The sequence below is a fragment of the Mastomys coucha genome, unplaced genomic scaffold, assembly GCF_008632895.1.
Source record: "Mastomys coucha isolate ucsf_1 unplaced genomic scaffold, UCSF_Mcou_1 pScaffold21, whole genome shotgun sequence".
Taxonomy (NCBI): Eukaryota; Metazoa; Chordata; class Mammalia; order Rodentia; family Muridae; genus Mastomys; species Mastomys coucha.
In genome coordinates this window covers 85,306,237-85,322,567 of record NW_022196904.1, presented here as the reverse complement: position 1 = coordinate 85,322,567, position 16,331 = coordinate 85,306,237, and the positions used below count along the sequence as shown (strand labels likewise).

At 46.5% G+C, this 16,331-nt stretch overlaps 1 protein-coding gene across 17 annotated transcripts in view; it reads right to left on the bottom strand.

The window, feature by feature from the left end:
• Positions 1–16,331, bottom strand: part of Tenm4 (teneurin transmembrane protein 4) — a 702,050-nt gene that overhangs the window by 382,412 nt on the left and 303,307 nt on the right. For 3 of the 17 annotated variants that reach the window (XM_031387394.1, XM_031387395.1, XM_031387407.1), the window contains exon 1: positions 9,771–9,863. The exons of 8 other annotated variants lie outside the window; for them this stretch is intronic. In XM_031387394.1, coding sequence (XP_031243254.1) covers positions 9,771–9,852 — 82 coding nt within the window. In that variant the 5' untranslated portion in view covers positions 9,853–9,863. Of the gene's footprint in view, positions 1–9,770; positions 9,868–16,331 lie in introns of those variants that run through there. 6 more of the 17 variants (XM_031387411.1, XM_031387406.1, XM_031387397.1 and 3 more) reach the window with 5 other exon arrangements.

Sequence of the window (16,331 nt, the reverse complement as noted above, 5' to 3'; positions counted from 1 at the left end):
GACAGAGAGAGAGACAGAGAGAGAGACAGAGAGAGACAGAGAGAGACAGAGACAGAGACAGAGACGGAGACAGACAGAGAGAGACCTCCTTCTGTGGTCAGGGTTCTGATCTCCACTCTACTGTGCCTCATGATACTCCATGACACTCCTTAACCTTCCCCACTTTTTTGCCTTCTCTTCAAAGTGGAGACACTATTTTTTCCTCCATGGTAGGGATGCAGCAGGGGAGAGGATACTGATTTAATATTGAAAAACACTTAGACCAGGCTACAGCTGACACTACATAGGTTCTCTGTCTGTCTCTGCCTGTCGCTGTCTCTGTCATTGTCTCTGTCTGCCTGCCTCTCTCTCCCTCCCTTTGTATGTGTGTGTGTCTCTGTGTGTTTGTGTATGTGTATGTGTGTGTGCAGGGAGTATGCATATGTGTATGGATATGATTTTATTCTTCAGGAACTGTCCACCTCGGTATTTGAAACAGGGTCTCTCACTGGCCTGAAACTTGCCAAGTTGGCCAATGGGTAAGCCCTAAGGACTTCCTCAGCACTGGGGACAGCAGCAAATTTTAGTATTTTTTATTATTACTTTTAATGTAGGTTCCAGGGATCAAACTCAGGTCCATGGTTAGAAAGCAAACACTTTACAGGCGGAGCAGTCTCCGCAGCCCTGCGTTTGGCTGCTTCTCATCTTCATTGCAAAGCTCCACTGTAGCTTATATTCAGGTCTGGCTTTCTCCAGCCCACTGGCCCATTGTGGTAAGACACAAAATAACTCTGTGTAACAGGACTTATTCATTTAGTCACAGAATAAATATTTCTTGGTAACCTACAAAATTCCCTGGTCAGTGATAAAATACAATGTGACCAGGATCTAGACAATGAATTTGAACAGGCAGTATCAGTCTCGACATTGAGCTCGCTAGGCATGGACCATGGTAAATCATCCCAGGCTTTGCCTACCTCCTTTGTCAAGGGTTGTTAATATTCCTGGTGTCCTACTTCTCCTGATGACCTATACCATTGTCTGACTGGGTCCTACAAAGGCACAGTGGGATGGTGCCTTCCCCACAGGGCCCCTGGTCTCCTCCAGCTCAGGCCTGCAAGGAGGAGAGCAATCCCTGAAAGCAATTACCCCAGGTCACTGTGCAGACCCGTCTTCTCTGGGAAACCTAAACCACCTTCAAAGAGCAGGTTTTAATTGGCTTAGGCTCTGTGCCCACTCCAAGACAGCTTCAAAAAAAAAAAAATAGGATTAGTGTCCTCCCCTGCTCCGCGCAGTGGGCCAAGGCCCCACGTATAGGGCAGGTGGCTGGACACTGGCCCACTCTGCCTAGACCTTCCTGAGGTGTGCCCCGCTACGGCTTAATGTGGGGGCAGGTTACTGCTAGGTCCTTTCTCTTCGTATTCCCATGAATTCAAGAATGGGTGCTTAAGTCAGAGCCTTGAGGGGGGAACAGAGAGCAGCCTGGCCTATGATTCTTCCAGATAATGTGCAGTCTCAACAGTCAAAACCTATACCAAGATCGGCTATATACTGACAGATGGCCCAGGCCACCCTGAGAGTATACCATGCTGAGAGGCCTTACCTGGATCCAGTACTGCCAGTTACACTATGTCATCTAACTTTATTCTACCCTGCGTAGTATGTGTCACAGGTTCCTCTCAGCAGGTCAGAGGGCGACAGGAAAAGTATGGCATTTAGCTCAGGAGAGCTAACTTCAGACCTAGCTTTGTGATCATTGAATGGCAAGACTATATAAATCATAGCCCAAGGATGGCTTTCACTTGCTGGCCACCTTGTGGATACCTGTTGATGCCTGCCTGTCACATTCCTATCATAAACTCCATATCAGATGAGCAAGGGCTTGACCTAGATCACTCCAGGTTTGTGTAAACATGAATGGTATGTTCATGTGTGTGAGCATGCATGTGCTTGTGGGCAAGCGCATGTGGAGGATGGAAGACAGTCTGGGGTGTCGATCCTCAGGCAGCAGCCACTCACATTTGAGGCAGGGCCTCTCACTGGCCTGGAGCTCAGCCATTAAGCTAGGCTTGTTTAGTATTTAGGCTTGTTTGGTAAGTATTTTACTCGAGTTCTAGGAAGCCAATTCAAGTCCTCATGCTTGCAAGGCAAGCACCTTATGGACTATACCATCTTCCCATGGCATCTCTCCACTTTTTAAGGGAAATGGCATTCAAAGGTTTACACAATGAACTTCAATGTTTTGAGCTACAACTTAGGGATGATAAGTTTACAGTCACAGAGGTTTAGAGCATGTCACACCAGCAGGTATACAAGGCCTTGAAACTGCACAACACAAATACATGTTATTCCCATTGTAGATATGAAGCATCCACCAGGTGAAATGTCTGACCCAGGTCACCTTGCTGGCAGGAAATAGAGGTGGGATTTGATCTTTTTCTCTGCACCCTCGTGCCCTTTCCACTAGGTGGTAGCTGCCTCTGTTACAACAGCCTGTGAGAGGATTTCCCCAATGCAGGACAAGGGCTACAAATCTGTAGAAGCAATCAGGCTGATGGTATTTAAATAGTTGGCTATTTGAAAAATATACCAACAAGCAGTTGAGAATAAATGCCAAACCTCTAGCTGGTTAGAAACACCACCTGGGGGCACAGAGATTTGTCACCGTGACTGATGCTTCTTGCTTAGACACAACAGTGTGCAGACACTGGTGCAGCAGCAAAGCAGGCTGGGAGCTGGCAGAGGCAGTGTCTGGGGAGAGCTGCGGAGCTTAAAGAACTCTGCTTGCATCTAGTCGCTCATCTAGTTCTTGCAGTGCACATCTCCAAAGGCAGGACCAGTCCTGCTTCTTTAATGAATGAGAAGCCAAGACCCAGAGATGCTGTGTACTTACTTAATGCAGCACGGCTGGGATTTGAGCCCTCAAATGTTATACTGAATATCTATGTACTACATATGAATTTTATCTCCTGTATGCCTTGGCTCTCCATACCTCCCTTGCTGCTTGGGAGGAGAGGCATTCTGTGAATTCAAGCCTTTTTGTCTTTGGGACTTGCTGTATCTACCATTAACCTCCCATCACCCTTTCTAAGGACCTCATTTGAACTAGTTTTGTGTATAGCATGAGATATCCCAATGGGGCTTTTGTGGTTTTATCCTGTAGGATCATACTATTTAGTTGGGGGACCAATCCAGATATAGCCAATCACTACCTGAGAACTAGCAGCAGGATGCTTTGTCCAGCTAAATGGGAGAAGATCTGGCCTGGCTTCTTCAGGAAAACCTAAACTGTGAGAGTTTGGTAGGGGTGTTGGGCATTTGGCAGTCACTAGTGTTGGGGAGAGAAGAGAAGGACTAGACTATTGGCTTCAGGGCCCCCATCCTTGGGCTAATCTGGGCAGGCACTCAATTACTTCTTCAGTGCTTCACATATGTGTTCTTTTGGTAATTCACATGTATGATCAGATGAATGATTAAAAACAAGTTAGGAATCAACTCCCTGTACATAGTGATTTGGCCTGACTGCAGCAGGAGATATATAGAACGCTGGCTTCTCAGCCGGGATAACTTGAACGACAACTCATTCTTTCTACGTATACCTACTGCCTATCTTCCATGAGCTAGCTAGTACTCTGGGTTTTAGGAATACAGAAAAAGTAAACCTCCCATTTTACCTGTATTCTTCTACGCCCTGGAAGCTTCTTCACAGCTTGCTGAGTACTTTTTCTAAAAAGAACTGAGACATGGCCCTGCAGTAACTGCATCCAACGAAATGGGAGGAGAGCTGGCCTGGCCTGACCGCTGATGACTTTGTCACTCCACTGGCTGGTTACAGCAGCGGCTGAGAGCCTGTATGAAATACAGTCTCCAGCTCCATCTTACTTGGAACTAGACTTTCAGGGCTCCTGTATGACATTGACGTCCGGTGGGCAATGAACTGTAGGACACCAGATCAACCCTTCAATCCAAAGACCAGCTGCTACCTGCTCATGTCCTCTCCACCTTGATTTCAAACACTCTACTCTTAAGGATGCTCAATCCTGACCACCTGTTTTCTCCTTTATCTCGTCCACACACTGCCCTCTGCCTAGAATATCTTCCCTGCACACTGGCGGCTAAAACCCTACAAGGCAGGCTGCCCTGTACCCAGAGTTCCCTCAACTCTCCCCTTCCCTTCCATAAGACCCCTGAGGCCAGACCTCTTCCCCCTCAGCTCGGGCTCAGCAGTTGGTCAGCTGCTTATGCAGACATCTGCCTTGCTACAAATAAGGTGAGTCCAAAAGCGGGGAGGGGGAGGATGCACCTTTTCTTCCTTTCCCTTGCACCCTTCCAGGTCCTACCTCAGTCCCTGTGCTTCTAGGTCCTGGGGTGCAGATGGGATTTAGAGATTGCCTTGGGAACCCACAGTTAGTTCAGTAAAGATAGACTGACAGAGTTGTGAGTACAAATACGTGTTCTCAGCAGAGATCTGTAAATAGAATGCTTGCTAGCCTGACTCTTTTTGAAGTTACTAGAGGCAAGGAAACCAATGCTGTCTTCCCTCCTCCTGATTGTTCCCAAGGAACAGCCCCTAGTTTCTGAGCTGTATTCTCAGAAGCCTGCTTTATATGAATGGACCTACCTTGTTCACCAATAAAGAAATAAAGTAACACATTAATTATTACTAACAAAGGTTAGCTGAGTAGCTACTTTGTATAGGCCATCAAGGCTGCTCTTTGGGCTGTAAATATAAATAACATCTGCTTGCTGCCCTCTCTGAGGTTTCTCCTCCAGCTCAGGGGATGGTTAAGGATTTGGAAAACTGGGTAGTCCTGGCAGGAGCCACTGTTTCCAGAGTTAGTTATTCCACCTCACACAGCCTCATTTTCTCTATCTATAATATGAGGATTACAATCTGTTGTCCACAAACTTGAGAAACTCAAACAGGATCACAAATCTGAAACGTATGTGGTAATTTAGAAAACGCTATATTAATCACACCAGAGGCTCTAAAGGCAGACGTGGTTAGTGGCAAATCCAAGACTCGTTCTCTTCCTACTTTTCCCCAGACTGAAACAAATTTTGTCTAAGACAAATAAAACAAGCCTGCCTAGTTCGTGATTGCCAGCTATTCACTTTCCCAGACTCCCTTGCAGTTATTGGTAACCACATGACTTTATTCTGGTCAATAAGATGGGAATGGGAGCTTACTCGTAGAAGAAACTTGGAAGGGTGATGGCTGATACCGCATATTTCCTTCTTATCATAAATATGAACTCAGGTGGCCATGGTGGGCTATCAAAGCAGACTTAAGGACAGTGATATAGCTCTACTTGCCCTTTTTGCTGCCTCCATCTCTGTGCTCCCCCTCCCCCAATGCCCAAGGAATCATCTATCCTGGGTGACAGCTTCAGCCTCCAACCAGATGCTATCTCATGGTAAACTGAGTGGAAGGTGATGTGGCAGAAAACATGGCGCTAAGTTCATCCTGAAAGCACTGTGGCTGGATGGAGAGTCCTTGTGGTATAAGAAGTGCTAGACATAGTGAGAGCAAAGAATGGGGGGCCCAAGCCACAGTAGGGTACATTTGACTATTGGGAGCAAACTCAGAACTGCATCCCCATGGCTCTTCCTCATAGGAGCTGACCTCTAATCAGATGGTTGTCCTAAACTGGGCTCCTGCTTTCTCTAGGACCTGCCCTTGCTCTTAACTCCGCAAAGAGTCAAAGATCACAACAAATCCTTGAAACCTACAGTTGTGAATGGAATGAGGCATTTCTGTGCTAACTTCCCAGCACTTTGCCTTATAGATGAGGACATTGGAGGTACAGAGGGGCAATTAGGCTTACCCAAGAACCAATGCTGAACCAAGTCTTCACAACTTTGTGGTTAAGGCCTGGGTTGTCTACCACAGTATGTAATAGTTAGATTTCAATTTCTAATTGCAATTAAGATAAAATTAAGATTTTAATTGTATTAGTCATATTTCATGAACACAGCAGCCACATGTGGAGACTGGCTAAGTGTAGATGGTAGTGTTCTAGGAGCTTGGGGTGGTCAGGGAGTAACTCATGAGTCCCCACCTGACAGGCTTGTACAAAGATCCAAACCTGGTGTCTCCTGTTTGGCTTGAAGAAGCAGACAGGGATGGGGGGGAGGAAGCTTTTTCAAGTATACACAACTGTTTGTCAATGTACAGTGTGCCTGGCATCTGCTAATCGGTTGTTTCTCATACCAGCTCTATACCATGTGGCAAACAAGACAGTGGGATACAGGAATGAATGGGAAAAGACTTGTCTAAGGTCATGCAGCTGGGGGATGATGGAGCTTGAGCTCAAATTCAGACCCCGATCCTTCTACAGTACCTCTGCTGCAAGGGGCCATCTTGGACGTGTTTCTTCCTTTCATTCATGTCTGAAAGGACTTTAGATGAAGAAGGCCAAGTTCCAGAAGGGATAAGCTATTGGGGATAGTTTTCACCTTGGCCCAGAGGGAGGTGGCTCTCCCTACCGGGCACCTCTGTCTCTTTCTGTGACTTGGGAGGCAGGTCATAGGGGAAACTCATTCTTTCTGGGGCCTCCCTCACAGGCTGGGCTGAGGTCTCCATAAATCATGTTCCATTCACCCCTTGGACTCCAGACTGGAGTGGGAGTGAGGGGATACAGAGTCAAGAAGCTGGGGCTTCTCGGCTCCCCCAGAGAGCTTGCAGAAGCCTCAAAGGCTAGGCCTGATTTACAAGGCTACTTATGGCTCCAGGCTGTCCCAGATCTGTGCCTCTCCCAGCCCCAAGTTGTGCATTGACCCAGAGATGGGTCAAAAGATCTGAGGCTGGACCCAGGAGAAAAGGCCAGATCTATTCCATCTGCTCTCCAGAGGACTTAGTGTCAGCTGTGTCTAACAAGAGGGGTATCCCTAGCCAAACCCATTTTTACAAGGCTGGAAAGGTGGGATGTGGGAGGGGCAGAGAAGGCATGGCCTGGCAACCTTGGATGTGGGGTCCCAGTGGTTTGAGGGGCTACCTACAGCCAGCCTTCTGTTGTCGTGTTAATCCATCCAGGAAGCTTGGACCTGCTTTGCAAAAGTGGGAACAACAGCTCCAGAGGGCAAGTGGTATCCCAAGGTAGGCAGCAGGCAGCCAAGATGTTCCCGCACGTCTGTTTCTTGTCCTCAGCTCCCTGCACAGCTGCCCACGTTTGGCCATTCCCTCTTGATCAAGGAAGACAAACAACCCTCATGGAGAATAGCCAGCAGGCTCTTTTGCATTCTCCCATATGCTATACTGAAGGTGAAAGAATGCTGACGCATATGGCCCTGAAATACTTAGAAAATAAAACGGAGCCTGCAGCCTGCAGCCTGCAGCCTGCAGCCTGTAGCCTGCAAGGGAGTTGGGAACTTGCTTGCCTCTAGCAGCCTCAGTTAGCCCAAGACCTCAAGGGGACCAATCACATCTTCCTGCAGTGAGGAACCAGACTCCCTAGGGTTCAACAGAGCCCTAACTCTCTCAGTTCCCTGCAAGCTGTGGCACCGCTTGCCATTTACAGACACCTGCCCAACATGTACCGGGCCAGTCTGTTATCATTGTTTCTTTTGGTAGATTGGAAAAGTAAACATTGTCATCTGATTTGAAGGAGATCAGAGGGATTTATGACTCACAGCTAATACATAGCAGCCCTAGACCTCAGCCCAGCTACATTTTCTCCTAACTCCTTTATGCTTTCACTGCAGCATAGGGGCCTCTTAAGAATGGGCTAGGCTGGACTGACCCATGGCTGTGCCATGTGATTGTCATCTCTCTGTTGTTCTGTTGGGGGGGGGGGGGGTGTCTCACATCCAGGAAATAACAGACACATTCAGTAGAGGTTGCAAGGGTGGACACTAAAGTCTGAGCCTGGATGTAGATGTCACCATTGCGACTTGCCAGCTGTGTGACTCTCCGTAAAGAACCTCTCCAGATCGGTTTCCGGTTCTGCCCAGCTACCTAACCAGGTAACTGATTATTCCCATGAAGTATCTGGCATGACACTGGTCGAAGGTAAGCAACTGATGGATGTTCAAGGTCACGACGACCCTGCTTCCATCGGAACCAGTAAGGAAGCAGACAGAACCAAGAAAGTTCTGTTGAGTCTGCAGAGAGGCAAGGGAGGTTTGCTGAGGGGACAAAATTTTGGGGTAATGGTCTCAGTTCCACTGCTACAGAGATGCCCAAAGGGAGTTTGTCAGCACAGACAGCCACCTCATAAGTGAGCAAGGGTCTTCTTTATGTCCACACAATCCTGGCAGGCATCAGTTCCCTGTTCCCTCAGCCTTACCCATAGTCAGCTCCACAGATAGCAAGCAGCTGTCTGGGAAGCCAGTTCTTGGGATCTGTCCCCCGCTCAGCAAGGCTGGGATGCCAGAAGACCAGACCTAGCCAAACATATGGACCTGCAGCCTAGTAAAGCCCACAGCTGGGCCACTGGCTGGCTTTTCTTCTGTTCCTTGGAATATTCTGGCAACTCTAAAAGAGTTTCAGCAACTTATAGACATTTTCCCAGGATATTCTGGTCTCTAAGGGAACAATCTGCTCTTTTCTCACACTTTTAAATCCCTTTTCTTGGAAGACCAGTTCTTGTGCGAGTACACACACACACACACACACACACACACACACACACACACACTTAATTTGGCCCTGGATATGATTAGTAAGATTTCAGTGTATAGACTTTGGGCCTGGCTAATCTCACAGAGTGAATTTTATTTGCGAGTTCTTTATATTAAAGTTCTAATTGTTATGTTTTTTAAAAAATATTTCAATGGTGCATCACATAATAGCAATTACTACACTATTCATTAAACTCATGTTAACTAGAGAAGTAGCTTTCATCTTTATCATTACACCAAGTCCTCCCAGCAGCCCCCAAGAGAGGACTCTGTTATCTACAATTTACAGATAGGGAAACAGAGGCAAGCTGACTTGCCAGAGGCAGATACTAGTTCTGCACAGCTGGCACAGAGGGCAGGGTGGAGACATGGTGCCCATGGGCCCCGTTTCCTTTCTTCTGGTCCAACGAGTTTACCAGGCAGAGCTGCTCCCTCCTCTGTTGTAAGGCCAGTGAGGGACTCTTATCAGCTCTCAAAGTCTCTGCTTCTCAAAGCCCAGACAACCCCAAATCCCTTGCACTTTATACTGTGGCTTCTTCTCTGGCTTTCCAAAGGAACTCTAGTCAGCTATCCACCCTCTCTGTGGCCTGAACAGATAGATACTTAAAGCCCAGATTTCTTCTTCCAGAACATATATTTGGAAAATAAAATTTCCCCCATTTTTTTAATCTTACAAAAAGCCAGGTCCCCCAACCCTTCAAACTAGAACAAAGGAATCCTAAAAACCATTTACAAGCAGCATCTTGCACTATACGTCAAGGGGAGACCAAACAATAAACTGGGTGGCCCCGTCGATATGGTACCAAACAGTGAGCATGAGAATCACCTGGATATCAGTGGCCAGCCACCATGGGGACCCAGGTGATGATATTTCTTAGCCACTGACTTCCCACGGTGCTCAAATTCACAGATACTTCTTAGAACCCGGACATGGAACCAGGTCAGAAGCCTTGAAGAATGAACACCACTTGACTTGGAACTGGGAGTCAACAGACCTCAAGACAATAACACAAAAACATACAGATAACTATAAATTGTGACAGTGGGCCAAGCTCCCCTACACAGGCAGCATAAACAGTTGTCGAGGAGGGAAATGCCCTTCCCACAGCTGGTGAAGGGTGCGAGGGAGGACTCAGCAATAGCAGGTACAGACATAGTTCTCAACTCACAGGATCTTCTGTCCTCGGGGCTATCTGCTGCTTTGCAGTGGCCTGCCCAAGTAGCATTATCTGCTGCCTTCCACATCATCATCCTGGGTCTCCTGTGTTGCCTCCATTCCATCTCCTGGCCAGTGATAGTCATCTTTCATAGACACCATGTGATCATATCACTCCCAGTGCAGGCTTATTTCTTCAGCTTCCCCCTCCTCCCAGCAGATCGCCAAGCTCTGCCCCCAGGACCCTCCTGTCTCCTCCCCTCACAGATGCTCATTAAGCCCTAGAAATGTGCTCCCAGTCAGGCACCTGCTTGTGCACAGACTTTACTCAGCATGAGTCAGAGAACTTGCCTTCCAAAGCGGGCCCTTAGCTGTAGATGGCTCCTCCCAAGCACTTGCCTAAGGAAGACTCATCCTAAAGAAAAGCTGGCGGCAGGCCATCAGAATAGGCTCCCACCCTCCAGGAACAGGGGCACACCCACTCCCACAAAGAAGAGGAGCATAAAGAGCACTTGACGAGCAGACGCACATGTCAGTTTGCCCTTGGTCCCCTCTCTCCTAGATACATTCTCTGTTACGGTAGGCATCTGACGGGCCTTGTAGAGGCTCAGGGCTTCCACGTGCAAAACAGACCAACAAGCCTGGCCTCAGAGTCATAAACAACAGCAACTTTATCACCATTCTGGGACATCATCGCTGTGAAAGTGATATAGCATAGCAACTAGAAAAACCAGAATTTTCACCCCAGCACCTAAACCTGCGGTAATGAAAGAGCACTAACGTTGGCTTTACTCCTCTTTCAAGTAAGAACAGAAAGAGCTCCTTCAACTCTATGCTAGCTGACCTCAAACGAGATGTTACATGTAGAAATGGCCTTATAAATGGTTCAACAGGGACAAATGTAACCATTTATTCTGCCATGCCCAAACCTGCTTCCTTGTAGCTAACAGGTTTCCTGGACATCACAGACATTTTGCCATCAGGTCCCCTTGAGCCTTCCCTCCCTCTGTTTATGTGACCTCATTGCCCAGTCATCTCCAAAGTCATCGGTTTGCTTCAGGTATCACCTGGGCTAGCTGTTGGGTGGGGCTCAACTTAAGGAAAGGCTCCTGGAATTTTCCTCCATGGAATCAGGCCTAGTCTGTTCCTTCTGTCCTTTGCAAAGCCTCCCTACAAACTTTTGTGGCGTGCTCCAGTCTTCACGTCATTCTCCCTGCCTTGACATGGTCCAGGGTCTGAACTGCAGGTCTATGGACTTAGTGTCCTTCTTGCCTTTGCCATGTCCTCTCTTGAGAAGGATGAGGTCATCATTTGTTTTATTTTTAATTTCGTGTGTGTGGTGTGTGTGTGTGTGTGCGCGCGCGCGCGTACACACACATATGTGCACACGCACCATGTTCTGGATATATGTGAGGGTACCTGAGGAGGCCAGAGAGGACATCCAAGCCCCCTGGAGCTGCAGGTATAGGTAGTTGTGGACTGCCCCACATAGGTGTTGAGAATCAAAGTCAGGTGCTTTGTAAGGCCAATGTGTGCTCTTAACAGCTGAGCCATCTCCCCAGCTCCCAAGGGCCTACTGATGGACTGGAGTTATCATCAGTTACTACACGCAGTCTGTCTTTGTCCGACTTTGACCTTGAATCTTCCCCTACTCTTTTCTTTAACTTTCAGCAACTTTCAGGCACTGCTTAGGGAAGATCTGGACTCCATCTCTTTTTATAATTTGTAGATGAGAGCCTCTACTTCTCCTTTTCCAATTCCTCTTGTATGCTCAGTTCCATCTCAAATTCATGAACTCCTTTTCTTTAATTATTATATAATGTAAAACAATGTCTATTATATTATCAATCCATTCTACTGAGCCCATTTAGAGTCACTGCTATGGACGTGTTTAAGGCTGACCACTTGGGTTTGGAGGGCCAAACCTATTAGAGGGCTGGCCTAGTCTACGGGAAATAATAATTCTCGTCTCAGTAGCTATTAGTTACCTATAGCTCTTCTTCTAGGCCTTGTGAGATTTCACGCTGGCATGTAAGCTGGTGTAGTTGTGCAGATCTTATTTAAGCAACCACATTTTGGGGATTTTATGGGCTCAGCTTCTCTGTCATTATCAGATGTCCGGGCCTTTCAGTTTTTAGTAATTTTTCTGTCTCTATTTTTGCGATGTTTCTTGAGAATTAGGTTTGGGGTTGTGCTGTGGATGTATAAACTGGAGCTGGGTACTCCATAGTCAGTTTTTCTTACATTTTGACCAGTTTGGAATTTCTATAATATTTTTTGGCAAAAAGAAGATTCTTTGATGAGGGTTGAGAGCTTTACTTGTCTGTGGGCATTTAGAATATAGTTTAAAGTTATACTGGTTGGTACTGTTTTCCTCTAGGGTCTATGACATCACAAGCCATGGACAGTCGGTTACATTTACAGTACCAGCCATGATGGCCTCTTACTGAGTAGGTCTTAGGTACAATTGGATGGCTGTTGGTTACCCCCAGGCTATAAGTGCCACTACTACACCCTTGGAACATCTTGCCATGCTGGGCATTGTTGGATCTTAGCTATTTAGGGATGACATACTGCACATCAATCTATATGCTCATTTAAGGCCAGGTTCACTGAGACCTTTTTATATTCCTCATGTCAAGCCCAAGCCACCAATAGTGTTTATGGTTTCTAACATACCTAACAAGAGCTGTAGACAGCCCAGCTGCCTCTGCATGCTTTTGTCAGCCGCCGTACCTTTCTGTCTGGCTAATGAGCACCTGTATTGCACTCTACTCAGACATCCATGGAAGTTTTTGTCCTTATACATCTGCGCAGTCATTTGCTGCCCATGTATGGGGAGACACTGTTCACAGTGGGTTTCCAGCAGTCAAGGACTGTCTGGCTGAACACTTGCTTCTAAGGCAATCTTTGTCTGGTGGCTTCAAATAGAAAGTTGACTAACATTAGCAGCAGCAGCAGCTCTTTCTTTGAGCACTCTTTTGCTCAACTGTAAATTAGGGATAGGAATATGCAAATCACAGGGCCTCTGTAAGCATCAAATGATATGAGAAATTCCCTGCATACAGGACAGCATCTAGTATATAGAAGTCTTTATTTTGCATTCTCCGCGACCTGGCTAAAAGGTCATCCTCATGTGTCCTCCTCCCCTCCTGAACACCACTGACATCTAGTGGTATGATGGAAGAACTACAGGTGTGCTTACCCGATGCTCCAGCCCCTTTCTGGGATTGTAGAATGGCTTACAAGGAAAGTCAGCCAGGCTTCAGTCTGCTATTCCAAGCACTTCCATACTTATTACCTAATATTATGCACACTCTAACCTTTATTGCATATAATAATGGCAAATACAGGATCAAAATCAGGTATAGGGCTGGGACAAGACTTGTCCTGAACAGTACTCCAAGCTCAGGGAATTTGTCCACATCATTCCTGTGCCTAGGATACTCTGTCACATAGCAAATGCCCAGTAACTATCTGTACAAAAAACGACCTTCTATAGTTTAGAAGTCCACATGATGACAGTCAGTGATGTTGTTTTTGGGGTCAGTCTATTGAGGAAACTCTTCCCAGTGCCTCCAGAGGTATGAGACTGAACAAAAGTATTTAGTTCAAGCACTCCCAGCAAACAATGGAGAAGTTAAGAGCATTTGAAGCTCTTGTAGAGGATCCAGGTTTTGTTCCCAGAGCCACATGGTGGCTCCCAACTATTTGTAACTTTACTTCCAGGGGCACCATTGCACTCTTCTGGTCACCACAGGCACTACATACACATGGCATGTATACATACATGTATAAAATAAAAATAGATAAGATCTAGACAAACAAGCAAGTAAATATCCCTACTCCCCCTATTGGTGAAAGGAGACTTTCCTGGGGTCCCTGTCCTTCCTGCCTTTTCTTGAGGCCTCTATCCACTCCCTAGATAGGGCAGGTTAGACCCATGCAGGACAAGAAGCAAGTCACAAAGTGTAAGTGGATGTGGGCTAGGAGAGAGCTATTTTACCTTTATGTTCTGTGGTACTGGGGCTTGAACCCAGGGCCTGGAGTGTGCAAAGCCATATCTCTAGCTTTGCAGGGCTTCTCTAGGAAAGGCTAAATGGCAGCCTAGGACTCCACAGAAGGTCAAGAATTCTAGCAAGAGGGGAGCTGCCTGAGACAGGGAAAGACTTGAGCATTCAGAGACTTCAAAGCCAGTAACCCTGTTGTGGTTTCTAGGGCAGCTGGGGAAGATGGTGGGATCTATCACCGCTAGTCCTAGCAGTGCATACTTTCAAAGAGACAGAAGAGGCCGAGCTCTAGAAGACCAGAGCAACACCCCACCCCAAAGCCCCAGGCTGTGCCACCACTGCCCAATTGGTTTCCCTTCTTCCTAGGACTCTCCATCCCACATTCTACCTGAAAGCCTCTTTCTGGTCTTACAGATAAGACCCCAGTGCCCCACCCCCACCGCCCTCAACATTCTGGATGAAGTCTGTCTTATCACCACCCCACCCTTCCCTGGTTCTTCTCAAAGTAACTGCACCATTTCTTCCTAGCAGGTAGTAGCATTTGGAACTAATCGTCTGATTATTTATTGCCTGTCATTCCTAAAAGGACTGGAAGTTTCTCTAAAGAAATAGTTGTCTTGTAAGCATCCAAGTTCAAGACTAGAGCATTTACATACAGAGTAGGAGGCTTGGGTTTGATGTTCAGTACTTCTGGGAGGGGGTAGAGGAGGACCATCAGGGAAGGAGAAGGGGGAAGGAGAAAGAAAAGGGGAGGAAGAGAAGGAGGGAGGGACACACAGTGGGGTATTTTCTTACTCAAAGAACTCAGAATAAAGACTTTCTGGGCTCCTCCCTACTCAGGAAGACCCACCATGAACCTTTCAGTGAGAAGCTAACTTTCCATGATTTTGTTTCAAATAAACTATCTTGAAAGCACTTACAATATGTATATCCATGCATACACATGTCAGTAAGACACACTTTATAATTAAATTCTGTAATTATACCTACTGATCCCACAACTTAATACAACACAGGTGTGTACAGCCTTAACCCCAACTCTACTTCAAAAGAGGAAAATCACTGCTTTCTTCCCATCAACATACTTAATTGCTGGTGTAAAGCCAATGCATATAATTTGGTTTCATTGGGAATTCCCATTTCCGGTTACCACTTCCTTGTAATGGAGTTGAGCTGAAAGTTTACAGACTCATGTTACCTGTTTCCCCTAAGAGATCTAGCCTGACTGAAGGGGGCTTGTGTGTGTGGGGGTGTGGAACTGCATTTGAGAACTCAGGAACAAAAAAAATGTGTGGAATCAACAGGGTCACCTTCCCCCAGGGCTCCTGTTACCTTTGCCCTCAACTGCTTTTCCAGGGTCAGGTCTTAGAATCCTGAGCCTTCATATATAAACAGCACACCACAATCTATAATATACTTTCCATGGCTTGTCACATCTGTTTTAACAGCAGGCTTGGGAGGCTGGCCCAGTGGGACTATTTAGCTCAGTTTACCTAAATCCTAGTGCGTGTGCTAATATTTTTCAGGGCTCTCTTCAAGTCTTGTCTCATTATGACTGTGTGAAATAGCTGCCTTTTAGAGACCTGGAAACTGAGGCATAAGAAAGCTAAGTGATTTTCCCTAAGTCACAGAATCGGTAAGAGCTCAAGCAGGATGGTTGTACCTGTGAGGCCCAGAGAGTTCAGGCTGGGAGGGTTGGGGCTTTCTAGATACTAAGCCTGGTGTTTTCTAAATTCCACCACTCAGGTACTGATTGTGGTGGAAGCCAGCTCAAAAGAAAGAATATTTGGGATGGGCAGCTCCAGGCTTGAGTCCCAGCTATACCCCTTCCCAGTAGGAGAACCAACAGTCATCCAGCATTTCAGAGCATTGGTGGGACATCTCTCTAACATATCCAGGATAAGGCTATGCTGGGGACCCAATGGAGCTTCCTATGAGGAATACACAGAAGGAAGTAGGTGCTGGACAGTTTAGTTGGCCTAACTATCTCTGAACTAAAGCTACTTGGTGGGGCATTTATATCCAGCACTTAGGTTAAGTGTTAGCTGGTCCAACCCTCCTACTTTGCAGAAGGGAAAACTGAAGTTCAGAGAGGGCTAAAACTTAATTAAGATCACACACAGCACAGGACCATGGAAGGGCTGGGACAGGAGCTCATACCCCTGGCATCCTGCCTTCCTTCTGTTATTTCTACCATAGCAGGCTAGGGACTCTGCAGAGAGGTGGTGCAGTAAGCTCGGGTATAGGCAGAGTGACAATAAATGGCAGTGTTTCCTAATAAATAAATAAATAAATAAATAAATAAATAGCATATAATTAATGCTATCATTTTGGGTGGCTGCAAGGACAGCAACAACTCTTTAACCAAAGAACAGATATCTAGAATGTTCTTTTTTATTTAGCAAGTAAGACCCAAATCCTTGCTCTACCCTTGCCAGCTGCTGTCTAAGGTCTTTATCTAAATGCATTCATTGCATCGTCACTTTGATGGGGAGGAAGACAAAGATAAGTGTTTTCCTAATTGAAGATGCACTTAGTTAGCCATGACGAAAGCCTGCATAAGT